General features: G+C 30.6%; 1 protein-coding gene across 5 annotated transcripts; it reads left to right on the top strand.

Moving 5' to 3' along the window:
- The first annotated feature begins 826 nt into the window (after nt 1-826).
- On the top strand, nt 827-13,793 carry LOC108345879 (protein NRT1/ PTR FAMILY 5.8). Of its 5 annotated transcripts, XM_052866836.1 has the most exons (7): nt 827-974; nt 1,096-1,192; nt 2,507-2,590; nt 8,821-9,478; nt 9,977-10,194; nt 11,986-12,500; nt 12,869-13,793. In XM_052866836.1, exons 4-7 carry the CDS (start codon nt 9,424-9,426, stop codon nt 13,701-13,703), a joined length of 1,623 nt encoding a protein of 540 aa, XP_052722796.1. In that variant the 5' UTR covers nt 827-974; nt 1,096-1,192; nt 2,507-2,590; nt 8,821-9,423; the 3' UTR covers nt 13,704-13,793. The 5 variants fall into 5 exon arrangements, with proteins under 5 accessions (XP_052722796.1, XP_017440203.1, XP_017440204.1 ...); XM_017584714.2 differs by lacking the exon at nt 2,507-2,590; XM_017584715.2 differs by lacking the exon at nt 827-974 and having other exon boundaries at nt 1,007-1,192.
- Nucleotides 13,794-14,662: the final 869 nt, after the last annotated feature.

Raw genomic sequence — 14,662 nt, 5'->3', positions numbered from 1 at the left:
GTTAAAATCCACAACAAGTTTTCACTTTTTTGATATGGGTTTGAATTCTCTTGCCCCATTTTTCTTACAAGGTGAATAAACCCTTCTTAGGAAAACCCCTTTTTAGTTTCCAAAAGTGTTTTCTCAATTTTATCACTTTCCTTTTTTAAAGAAAGAAAATTAAACACTAAAATATGGAATATTTAATAGTTATGGAAATGCATGGTGATGTTTTAGAACTTCTTTTACGTACGTTTTTTCTTTATTCTTGAATACCAACACAATAATAGTTATCATGAATCCTGTGCCATTCATGCAGCAAACATTGTTTTTATCAACTACTAGTAGCTAAGCATTAATTGTCAAATATCAATAGAGATTAAAAAAAATTATAAAAAATTTAAGGAGTTTAGGGAAAATCATTTCAATAGAATTACTACAAAATATGTTCATATAAACTCTCATATATATATATATATATATATATATATATATATATATATATATATATATATATATATATATATATATATATATATACAAAATTTAAGAACTTGTGCCAAATTGAAATGAAAAAAATATATTAATAAAGTGTCACTCTTTTAAATATATGAATCCTCGAACAATTTTTTAATTAAATCAACTCTTTTGGTTGAATTAATAATTTATGTTAGTTAGGGCCAAGATATTTCCCTGGCTACCCTGCTACGCCAAAGCGTAACAATTGCAAAATTAATTATTCATTATTAGTAATAGTAAGTAAGACTATTTTAAACATGCATATATATAACTATTTTCAAATATAATACTATGCCTGCAATATGCACATCCCATGCTGAACTTTTATGGGGATAAACCAAAACATTTCATTTCATTTTTTCTTTCTATAAAGGAAAAATTAGGTAGTGACAAGAATTACTATATTTTTGTCGAAGTATTCTGGTATGGTGCACCATTAATTTAGCAGCAAATAAGGAAAATTGAAGTTACAAGAGGTTAAATCAGATCTCATGAACCAGTTTCTGCATTCCATAGAGATTCTTTAGGATTGGTTCCAAAGAAGTTTTCCTTTGAATATCACAGAATTTTTGAGGATGAATCTTTGTGCTTGTGCAGAAATCAGAGAACTACGAGGTTGCATGGATCTTTTTGATTTCTCAACACAGTTCTGGGGATTCAAAAGGGAGAGCATTCTTCCAAGTACTCTCTAGAGGTAACAGTAATCTCTTTATTTTTAACAAATACTCATCAATGTCGTTTACCTGTTTGTAATTATGTAACAGTTAATGTTTTCACATGTACGATATATTTACTACCCCAAATGAAAACCATCCGTGTCATTATTAAAATAGTGTGAAAAACTGCAATATGTGTAATAAATTGACATGTAGAAAGTAAATTGGGTTACTTTTCATCAAGGATTTATGGAAGGTCAGTGATGTAGATTATTGAAAGATGGAACATTGAGACACCTAGGCCAAAATTTTAGTGTTCAATGCTGGGATCACTCACAGAAAGTGGAATCAACTCAGATATTCTGATCCCTTTTTGATTCTTTCAAAAATAACCTAATTTGGAACAGATTGCCAAATTAAAGACCTCCTAACTGTCCCTTTTGGTGGAGATTAAAGTTGGTGCAGCTAGAACACCACCACCTTTTTGAACATCTCTTGATAACACCCTTCACAATTATTTGATTAAAAATCCTAAGGGGGCATCACTTTCTGTCCCAAAAGCTTTTCCATTACATGCTTGTTCCATGCATCCTAGTCTGCTTTGTCAGAAAAGAAAGCAATGCATTGCTCTCATTGCTCTTTGGCAGAGATACAAGGCTTTGTCCATGGCTTTTCATGTTGCCTAAGCAATTTCATTCATTCACGACACAGTGTTTGGATTGTTCAAAACTTCAAACAACGTCCAATGACATCAAGACTATGTGTGTTTCCTTTTCCGAATGTTTTTTTCTTCTATGGACAACACTGCTCTTAGGGATTAGATTAGATTAGATCTACCAGAGAAATAAAGCATTTGTTTGTGCATGCTGCATAAACTTGGAAAAACTGTTTTGGACTATGCAGCTTTTTCTTTTGTTTTTCCAACACCTTTTGCTTTATGGAAAAGAAAATAAGTAATGGACCAGTTGCGTAATATATGTTAATTAGTTGCATTTTCTCTTGTGATTGAGTTCATCCAGGACCATGAGTGACAAGAAAGATATTATAGAATTTTCATTGACACAATAAAAAAACACATACATAGTGCAGAATTTTGTCTCTGCAAAAAAGTTTGGCTGAGTTTGGTCTGAAAACTAACAAAACGAGTCTTACAGTTTACAAATTACATGATCACTAGGTAATTCTGTATATGTTTGTTTAAATTTTCACAAACACTTATCAGAAAAACAAATAAATATATATGAAAGAGATTATCTGAATCAAAGAATTTTTTTTTTCTCTTTTTTACCTTCAATTTGCTGAAGTGAAAAATGGGTTAGCGCACTCATGCCAACATAGTGTTCCTTTCCTAGGTGTCAACTAAGGAATTTCTTCTTAAATAACAGTAGCAGTCGCATGGTGCCATGGTCAAATAAATCTTGGTTTCTACTTTTTGGGTAAAAATTCTATCATATAACTTTTTTTTTTAATTCATATATAATCTTTTAATATATTTATGAAAAAGTATATCTAAATACACCCATATACCTTATATTGCTGTTTGTAAAATAACTTTATTAACTTTGGTTAATAATATAATTTATTTCATATATATATATATATATATATATATATATATATATATACATTTATTCTCTTTTTGCTTTAGAAATTATTGTAAATTTGTCTTATCCAACTTAAAGGGTCTGAGTTGATTACCTCACCCTAAGTTTATGGAGAGAATATAAGTTTTGATTTTTATACAACATGTCCTATGAAAGGGATATATAACAAGCATTAAATGTGGGCAGTCTAGATTAAGGGTTAACTAAAAAATAAATAAAATTTAAGTCTACAATTCTAGTTTCAATTAATTGAAACTTGTAAAAATATCTAAGTCTACAAAAGGCATAAACCTCTCTCTGTTAAAGAAAAATCCTAATGCAATAGAATTTTAATTAGCAAGGAATAATTCTAAGATGAACTTAATATAAAAGCTCCAAATAGCACTAAAATACCCTAAGTATCTATTTTTTTTTGCTTAGCTTCTTTTTTTACTAGTTTAATTATGTTAAATCAATTTTAAAAAAAATAGATTTTCTTTTCTTTTCACTTTGGAGCAAACCTCAGTCGAGTTTCATAACTAAGAAATGAAAGAAGAATTAATTGTTAAGTTTGAGAATCCCTCAAGTAATTAACTTTGGTTAGAAATATTCTCAGTACTATAGAATAATCTAAATTAAGTTCCCAAATCCATAAACATATTCATTGAAGTATGGTGAATTTGGCATATAACAAGATGGATAGCGACTTGAAGATTGTGCTTCAAATCAATTAATAATCTTTCAACTTGTGAATACAATGACGTGCTAAAAGAAACCTTACTTTACCTTTAATGAAAATTCATTTCGTGTTTGAGTTTCATAGAATTGATCTTTGAAAAGGAAAAAACGGGGAGAACAACATTTTAATTTTCAACGATTATTCTCTAATTTCATAATTTTTAAAAAGTTTTAGTCACTAATTTTGTCTCATAATTACGAAAGCTTTAACTTTGATCTTTTAACTTCAACATATCGCCATCTCATTTCACTTTTAATCTTATAATCCTTTGTTATTTTCTATACTACGCAATCCTTTTCACTTTTAGAAAAAAGATATTGTAATTCATTTTCTGATTTTTTTTTTATTTTTGGAAAAACTGAATTAATTTGTAAACTTTGGTTGGACCAACCAAACATTTTATGACGACAGTAGTCGTTGCATGATGAGAAGGTGTAAGAAACAGAAACCCACTACAGTTTCGTATGATAATTAAACAAAGTGGTGTCCATCTCACTCAAGCACCAAAGTTAAAGACACGAATAGAGATAGATGCATGACGATGTTATATCTTTTGGATAAAATTCTGAGTAACCAATTTTTTTAAATAAAATAAAATAAATTATAAAACATTTAATGTTAAAAAAAAACTTTTTTCTCCTCTAATATTGTGAAAATTTCAAAATAAAATACTATAAATTATGAGTGCTTTAATATTAAAAAACATAGTAAATATCAAATAGCGACACAAGAATATAACAGATAATTATTCTCAATATAAAGATTCAAATATTATTTAGATTTACTTCATATCAATATTATTAATATTAATGTTGGAAAATATGTGCTTTATGTAAAGGTGCATGTGTTTGGTAACTCGTGAATATTGTCTGTGCATATGTGGTAACATTTTTTTTAACTAAAAATAGGGTAATTAATACATAATTAAGAACTTTATGGTTCAATCACTTCATATATATATATATATATATATATATATATATATATATATATATATATATATATATATATATATATATTAGTTATACAGATAACATTAAAAGAAGATGGGTGGGAATGTTTTTTTTATGGTATGGTATATGAATAATATTTAAACTTGTATTTATATTTATATGTACATGTGTTATATATTTGAATTATTATGTATAAAAGTGATATATGATATTTAAATTGATTGGATGAGTGTAAGTACAAGTAATATTTGATTTTTTTAGTTAGAGTATGCAAATATGTTTTTCTTTTAATTATTAAAATAATTTTAATTCATTTAATATTTTATTTTAAATTTATATAACTATGTATTTTTATTATTTGACATAAGAGAATAATATGGGTAACATTTCAATTTTAACACCTTATAATTAAAAAAATAAAACATTAAAATGTTAATAAACAAAGTAGATTGTCTTAAACTATAAATATATGGTATTAATACAATTATTTAAAAAACATAATTATAATAATGAAATATATTTAAGGCAACTAAAGCAAATTATTAGACGATTAGGAAGAACATTTCGCAATATCATTGTCCTCTATCAGATATGTTTCAACATCTACCCCTTATTTGCTCACACCTATAAGGTGATCATTGCAAAAAGAAACAAATAAAAACACAAGAAACATCCAAAGAAACAACAAGATCAACTAATGTGCAAAAGAGTTATCTTAAGACAATTAAATCGTATCAAATATAAGCTAAACATGGACTAAATACAATAAATCATATAAATACATGTAAACCGTTGACACTAGACTCAATTAGTAGGATACATGACTTTAACATTGGGTTTCACTGTAAGCGTGCACTTGTACTAGTATTTATGCTCTGTAGAGTCATGATCATAGGGGTTATCACCCTACCACTCACAAGATTAGTCGTCTTTGCGCCTAGGACCAAAATAGTCATTGGTTAGGACCTCTTGCCATTCTCTCCCCCTACCATTCCTCTCTATATGAGTTGAATGATTGGTAAAATCAGAATACCTCCTTATTGAACCTCCAATGTCAATGCATACACTAAGATTATCACCCTAAAGAATTTCTCCTTGAATTTCTCTTAACACCATCATCATACTTGTCCAAAACTATAATAATCACCACAAATGTTAATAAACAATACTATAAATATACATCAGTTCCATTAAAATTTTAGTTCAGACAACCAAGAAAGAAGAAAATAACAAAACATACACATTAGCGCTCAAAGGTAGTGTTCAACATGACTTCTTGCAAAAGGTGGCACATAGCACCAACCATGGCACTCAACAATCAACACACTTTTACTGCCCAACGTCTTGAAACTAAATTGCTTCAGACCTGTAGTGTAAGAAGACACTCAATGATGTCCTACTATCGCTTAGCGCTAAACGCCAAATCATTTGTAATTTACAGTGCTCAATGGTTCAAAAGTGGCGCTCAGTGGCTTGGAGCTAAAATGCTCCTAAATCTGCCAAATCAACTAGAGCTCAACGCCAACCTGCAATTAGTGGGTCTATGGAGAGGTTCACTAGAGTTCAAAATGATGTTGAAAGAAACATTCTTGACCAATGTCAGCTGGATCTCCAAGGGTCTGCCGATCTAATAACTCTCAATCTGAATGTTCCATGTTGTTTGGCTTCTTCCCTCTTAAAGGTAGATACAACTTCTAATACAGGTAGTCATCTATCTACATCTTCCAAAACCTGAAGTCACTGCCATCAAATTTCTCAATCTTCACCTTCCCTTCTTTCATTGTCATTGCTCCTGCTACTTTTGAAGAAAACTCCCACGACTTCTCTAAACTGAGATTCCTAAGAAAAAGGAAAATCAAACCTTTCATGATGTGGAAGATCAGACAAAGTTGCAACCATAGAACTACTCTAGGAAGTATATTTTTATTTTTTGGTGTATCTTTCAAGATTTACAGAAGGTTGTTTATATAGTTAAGTAGAGAACAACATCTCATAGTATTAAGTGATGTGGACTAAATTAAGATCCACAATACTAGCATCAATAGCTCAACGTTGTATTAGAAAATAACATGCAATTTTTTTGACTTAGGAAAACGAAACCTGTCCAAATGGTTAAATTGATATTCCCTTCTCAATTCTTTGGTCAATAACAAATTTTAATGTTAGGGCACATACCAGTTGAATGAATTGGTTAGATCCTAAGTCTTCCAATCAACATAAAACTCAACCAAGACAATTCAACATAATAAACATCCAACAAACCAATTTCAGCAGATCAAATTTCATCATACAACTCAATCAGGCAATTACAAATTTTAAGATATCTATAACTTAAAAAAATATAATGCAATTAACTTTTCTTACCTAACCAATAGCTCACAAAATCCTAACCAACAAAACTCCTTCCAACTTGTAGGATGTTTTATCTACACATAAAAACATCACAAGAACGCTCAGGACATCCTGTTATGATTAGTGATCAACAAAAACTCATGTAGATGACTAAAAAGACACATGCAAGTGAAAGAAGGTTAACGTGCAACATATAACAAAAAAGACTGAGAAAATAACCTAAACGTAATCCTGCGATCTTAGTTCTTCAATCAAACTAGTAAAGAGAAAAAACCCTTAAAGAGAAGTTAGAGAACTCTAAAAATAACTTATAGAAACATAGTGTTTTTAAAATAATAACATTAGTTCATAACAAAATTATTTATATTAAAATCTTTTAATATTAAAATAGTCGAGTTTCACTATTTTTTAAAGCACTATAATTTATAAAATGTCATTTTCTAGTTCTTTACTATATGTATTTTTGTCATTAAATTCTTTAAAATATTTTTATTTATTGTAAAAAAAAATTAATAAATATTTGAAGATTTATGTCAATAAAAATATATTAGTTATTTAATAAAATATAGATGCAACACACATTTTATATTCATTTCAAGTTGGAAATGGAAATCGATAATAAATTAATTATATATATATATATATATATATATATATATATATATATATATATATATATATATTGGATTTATTAGTTGTTGTGGGTTAAAATTGGACTATGTATGTGTTTTTTAATCTTAATTTATATTAATTTCTTTTAAATAATACAAAATAAATAGGTTAGTTGAGTAAATACTTTATAACTGTAATATCATGTGCTTAACTTGTCAGAATAAACAAATCAGTTAAATTCTTTTTAGACCTCCATATTTTGTGTCCAGTATTACTTAACCTATCAATTCATAAATACGACTAATTGACTTTATTTCTCAAATTATAATATATATATATATATATATATATATATATATATATATATATATATATATATATATATCATAGTGACTAAAAGTAAGTTTTTTATTTTCGTTTTAACAATAAATAATGATCATCATTAAATAATTGTAATACAATTGAATTGCCTGGTATTTTAAAATTTCGGAAATTACTGTAATGCATTAAAACTGAGTTTAGTGACAATTTCATCCAATCAATAAAAAGTCATATATGAAGAGGTAATAGACTATTATAACCCTTGTATAAAACAAAAAAAAAATATAGAAGAAAACATATAGAAAACACAGGATTACCACCAAATAATTTATACTTGCCATAGGAAAAACAAAATTAATGGTTGGATTTGGAAATGCAATTTACTTCATAAAAATGAAAATAAAAAAAAGATAAAGGGAATTGTCATAGCACAAAAAGTAGGCACAGCACTTAGGAATTTCTCTCTTTTTTTTTAATATAAATTTGATGATGATTGAGATATGCATTTTTACACGGAATATAATATATGCTTTCATACAATTGCCATTTCTCTAACATTCCTTGAATGTGCATACTTCTTCAAATGATGTAATTGGAACAAATGTAAAGAAAATAGGGTAGGCCAAACATTGATTAGATTAAAAACTAAAGAATAATTAAATGTTCTTTTCACACATGTTTTATCCTATTAAAAAACATGTTTTTACAAGAAAATATTTAACTAAAAAATACATTTTAAAAAAACCCTTTTAATAAAGTTGACTGCTTGGCTCATTCCTCAAAGAAAGTTAAATCAAATCAAAATAAAACTGATTTTTTTTCTAGCAAATGTTGTCTTATATTTAGCAAACAAGTTAAATCTATTATCAATCATCTCTTGCTAGTTTCCATGCCTACATTATAACTTGTAAGTAGTTAGAATACCTGAAAAATATAGAGTGTAGTATTTTCGGGGAGATGCAAAAATAGATGTCATAGAAATTACTATGGTTAATACTAGTTCATTTTCCACGTGGAATAGTTGTGTTTTGAATTATGACAGTAGGCTGTAACGTACATTATAACATATAATATTCACACAGCTCAGGGTTTGGTTACGTGTACAGGAACAATGGTTTTGGACGTGTTGAGGCATGCAGCAGTCACGTGTCGGAGAGGAGAAGAGAGTGTTTTTGGAATAATCCACCGATTTTAAGCACGATTGGTTCCAACCCTTTAGTGCAAATCGTAATGCCATTCTCACAACAGAAAAAGTCTGTAACTTTTGCACTTATCTGCTGTGTTTATGACCGTTAATAAAAAAACCTGCTACATGGAACAAGGCAACAAACAAAGAGTAAAGTTTTGATGTGGCAAGTGATTTGGTTTGGCATGCTATAGGTGCAGCTGCAAAGTGAAAAGCCTAGTGTCCCATTACAAGGAGCTAAAGACAACAATGATCCATCTCCATCTGTTATATATATATATATATATATATGTGTGTGTGTGTGTGTATAATATGTGTGATACAATGTCCAAAAGAGTTTAAAGCTGTGTAGTGGTGGGGGGTTGAGCTGAGTGCACAGTGATTTGTGACTGAAAGTGCCAAAACATGTTCATGAAGCAAAACCCACTTCGCTTTGTGGTTCTCTTGTTGTCCTCTTAGGTTCTTTTGAAGTTCAGAGTGCTGGTTTGGTTGGTTAGTGCATTATTTGGTGTATCTCTTTCTCATGGCAGGTGGACAGAGACAGCAGAGGCTCAATAAGTCATGCATTCTTCTCATAGGTAAGCATATTTTTGTCCATTTTGGTGTTTTCAACCATCTTATTGCACTTGAATTTGCTTATGATTAAGCATGATAGTTGCTCTTGAGAATCATGCTTGGATGAGAAGAGGGAAGTATCATAAATAATCCCAATGATGGCTTTCTCTCTGGTTCTAAATAAATGTGTCTTATTCACCATCTTTTGAGAATAACTTACTGAGACGGATCTTAATACTTAAAGGGATTGGTTTGCGTTGTGATTCTTGTCTTGGGATACTATATTCACCCAAAATATATTTTCTGAGTATGTGAAAAATGAAAAGTCCCTTGAAAACTGAGAAGCGCAGAAAGGAGTTGTATTGTATTCTAGCATCTTATAAAATATCAGAGAAAAGACAGAGTCAAGAGTCTAACAAATATTATAAGTCTAGTGTTCTTGCTCTTTCTGACTTTCTATTAGGCCAATTTATTTGGGGTTAAAACTTAACTTTGACATGTTTGTTGGTGCACTTTGACAGCCATTGCAGGAATAGAGAGGTTTGCATTCAAGGGCGTGGCATCTAATCTGGTGACATACCTAACTGATGTTGTGAACTTGAGCAACTCATCTGCAGCAAAGATGGTTAACAGTTGGGTAGGCTTTACTTCCATAATGCCTTTGCTGGTGGCACCCATTGCCGACGCATATTGGCACAAATATTCCACCATAATGGTCTCATCTTTCCTGTATTTTGTGGTGAGTCACCCTCCACAAATTTTCCTTCACCCTTTCTTTCACATTTTTATGTATTTTTGTAGCATGACAAAACATAAATGCACTCTCATCTAGGTGCTTTTATGTTTGTTTTCTAATTACAGTTGAACTTTCTCTTAAAAAATTTGCATAACAAAGGTTTCAATTCAAGATCAGCATAAGTCACTAAGGTGCAATTTCAATTCTGAATAGAGAACAGTATGAAAAAAACAAATCTAAAGACATGCATATAACTTTTGTTCTTAGTTATATATGGGAACTTCATCATAGCTCTTGATTCTTTTGCCTCCTAACTTTATTGGCCACTTCTGAATTTAAATATGAAACGTGTATGTGGCTGGTAATTTAGCTGACCTACTCAGTGTAACATATGATTAGGATATCCATTGAGTCTGTAAATTGGAGTCCGAGTCATATGCACTCTTCTCACATAAGGATATTTCAGTGTTTTTTGGACCAATTAGAGAGTTAAGCAGGCTGAGAAAAGATATCAGTGTTTTGGACCCTTCTCAGTTAATTAACATTTCACCTTCTGTCAACCTTAGTGCCACACGTTTTACTACCTTTGAAATCTGATTCTCTACACCCCACTAAAATATCTATCCAAACTTTGATTAAAAAAGAAAACCGATGGAAAGAGTTTCATTGGTGAGGAAGAACATGTGATACTTCATCATATTAAAGAACTGGTATTTTCTTCTGCATCAGTAGAACAAACTTCACACAAACAAATTATCAAACACTAAAATGTCTGATGGAATATTCCAAGCATAGCTAGGAGTAAATGCCTTAATTTAAACACTATTTTATAGCTCTGCAAGCTGCAGCAAGCAATCTTAGGTACTGAATTTGATATGTTTAGCCACACGTGATAGATAAATATCCATTTATAGTAATTCACACAAATGGTACACGTGGACAATCTTGTTTTTGTGTGCATCCACTACTGGGAAATAAATATATTATTCTTGTTACCTTCACTGTAGTAACTCAAAATTGATACAGTATGTTCTTATTTAGAAGCTTATAATTATTTATGTCCTCTATTGACTTGGAGAACATCTCAATAATTGAAATAGTTACTGCCTTCATTTCTGTTCTCATTCTTATCTGTTGAGTTAGAAGGATATCACACATATTAAGGAACAGGAGAATTGTTATCATCATTTATAATAAAATTATTTTTAACTTACTAACATGACATAACATGTGTAAAGTTTATTTGAAAAAGTTATGTTGAAATAAGGGCATTATTAAAAACAGTAATTAATACTAATGGAATGGATAAATACAAATAAACTTTTATTTCAAAAGTGGACTTTGAAATGGGAATCCATGGCATGCGACTTCATGGAAGTAACTCAAGTGAAGTCACCAAATTTACAGTACACAAAGTTATATTATTATAAATTTTTTGTCTTACTTTAACTTTAGAAAAAAGCATACCACTAAGTTATTAAATTAAGAATTATAGCACCACTAGCTAAAAGGCGATCATTATTGAAACAAATCCCTGGGTGAAATAACCTAAAGTTATTTACCAATTATAGTGTCATGCAGAACTGATTTGATATCTTGAATTCATATCAATAGGGTAACTTATTCATCGGAAAACAAAGTAAGACCAATGTACACAGTGATTTTGAAGTGCTTGACAAATTTTCATATTATTACTATGTGGTTTTGTTACATTATGAACATGTACAGTGACATGGCAGCATTTTGTGGATGCATCTGCTAGTAACTATATTTTGTTTTGTGTTCTCTTCTTAGGGACTTGTAGCATTAACAACAACAGCATTAGCACGGTCATGGCATCACAGAAACAGAACAATGTCTTCTTCATTTCTCTCTCTGTCTCTCTACTTAATTTCATTAGGCCAAGGTGGATATAACCCATCTCTGCAAGCCTTTGGAGCAGATCAACTTGGCGAGGAGGAAGAACTGCCTTGTAGCAAAGATGATAAAAGTTACAACAAAAAGACTCTATTCTTCCAATGGTGGTATTTTGGTGTTTGCAGTGGAAGCCTTCTGGGTGTTACAGTCATGTCCTACATCCAAGACACTTTTGGATGGGTGCCAGGATTTGCCATCCCTGCTATTTCAATGATTATGTCCATTTTGATTTTCTCTGCTGGAAGCCCTATATATCTATATAAACAGCATGAATTCCTTGAAGCTAAGAAGCCCATCATGAACATTTTTCAAACCATAAAAGCTTCTGCATTGAGATGTTTCCATAGTGAAATTACCCTACCTAATGACAAGTCTGAAGTGCTGGAGCTAGAGTAAGTTCCACTTTCATAGAAAGTCGCATTTAGACTTGATTGCACCATTCATTCCTAATTATCACTGAAATTCAATTTGATCTCCCTGTTTTATCATGCAAATTTGATCATCTACTGTTTTAATGGTACAATTTTGGTTCATCTTTTAACTTGACATCCAATATTTGACAGAAATGTAGATGTGGCATTGCATGAGAGGAAGCATTTATACATACTAGATATTATCAGATGAATTAAAATTGCACAGTTAAAGGACCAAAATTGAATTTCATTAATAATAGGAGTGGCAGAAGTACAATTAAGCTTTAAATTTACTACCATGACATACTCAATGTACTTAACATGAATATTTGTTTTTCTTGTTTTAGGCTTCAAGAGAAACCCCTTTGTCCTGAAAACTTGGAAAGCCTGAAGGATTTGAATGATGATTCTAAAAGTGGCATGTATCTTCTAAAAAATGTCAAGGTTATGGTGAGGCTTTTGCCCATATGGACAATGCTTCTAATGTTTGCAGTGATTTTCCAGCAGCCTGCAACATTTTTCACAAAACAAGGCATGACCATGAAGAGGAACATTGGTGCAGATTTCAAGATCCCACCAGCCACACTCCAAAGTGCTATAACATTGTCCATAATACTACTGATGCCACTGTACGACAAAATATTCATACCAATCACTCAGGTGATTACAAGGCAGGACAAGGGTATAAGTGTGATGCAAAGGATGGGAATTGGAATGGTTCTCTCAATCATAGCCATGATTATTGCAGCTCTAGTTGAGACTAGAAGGCTTGAGATTGGAAGGCAAATGAGAAGTGCAGGATTACATTCAGAGACAGTGCCTCTAAGCATTTTCTGGCTGCTACCACAGTACATTCTTCTTGGAATCTCAGACATTTTCACTGTTGTTGGCATGCAAGAGTTCTTCTATGGTGAAGTTCCCAGGACAATGAGAACAATGGGAATTGCCTTGTACACCAGTGTTTTTGGGGTTGGAAGCTTTGTGAGTGCACTGCTGATCACACTAGTTGAAGTTTACACAAGTTCAAAGGGAATACCAAGCTGGTTCTGTGATGATATGGTTGAAGCACGTTTGGACAATTACTATTGGCTTCTATCATGGTTAAGTGCAGTGAGTCTGCTACTGTATGCACTCTTGTGTAAATATTACCTCAAGAAGAGCGATTCAGATAGTGAATATTGAGGGGTTTTTTTTCCCTTCTAGGTTTTATCTTCCTTCTAAGCAATAGTTTGTTGAACTACTTGACCTCATAATGAATAACAGTAATTATCATCCCTGTGTGTTTCCTGTTACCCAGAGTGAAAAAGATAAAAACTTGCTGAAATTTTCAAGTTTTGAATGGGAAAAACAAAAATTATTCAACTTAAACATAACTCATTTTTGAAAATCTAAGTGAATCCAAGTTTCATGGAGTAAAAATAAGAAAATTCAACATTATATATATTAAGTTGTATGGTGTCAATTCCATGTGTAGATTGGCATTATGAAAATGTAAGATCCCATGTAAACTACCAAACCCTCCAGTACTATCAAATTTCTTCTGCATGATTGAAGCAACTATAGTGTGGATATGCTTTGAAAATGAAGAATAATAATAATAATAATAGAAAAAAGCTAAGTGGGTATGGGAAGATATGAATCCCACAATGTCCTAATGGGGATTGTCCAATGTCCATAATGGCCAAAGTTAGGATTCTCAGAGTTTTGTCGGTCAAATGTTTGTAAAGATTTGAATAGAATTTAACCTATTCAATAAAAGGAAGGTTCCTTAAGTACACATGCTCCTTTCATCAAGGTTGTTAGTTCATTGTGGATTCCTTCAAAGCTTCCACAAATAATTATTTAAAGCCTTAAATTTTTATTCTATCACTTTTCCTTGTTACACTCATGCCTCTTTTAATCTTAAAGTAAATAAGCATTCTTGTTTTTATCTTTAAAGGATTCTTTATCTATCTTTTTAGATCAATATTTATCCTTTTAATAAATGGCATCTATATTTCGTTGCCTTATTTAATTTAAAAGCAATATATTCATTACAATTTAGAGCATTATTACCCATTCAAAATATCATAAAAAAATTGAATAATTTAATTATAGAAATATTATTCTTATGTTTAAAGTACAAGCCATACAATATAAAA

The sequence above is a fragment of the Vigna angularis genome, chromosome 8, assembly GCF_016808095.1.
Source record: "Vigna angularis cultivar LongXiaoDou No.4 chromosome 8, ASM1680809v1, whole genome shotgun sequence".
Taxonomy (NCBI): Eukaryota; Viridiplantae; Streptophyta; class Magnoliopsida; order Fabales; family Fabaceae; genus Vigna; species Vigna angularis.
The sequence above is the reverse complement of the archived record's forward strand: the minus strand, read 5'-3'. Positions and strand labels throughout refer to the sequence as shown.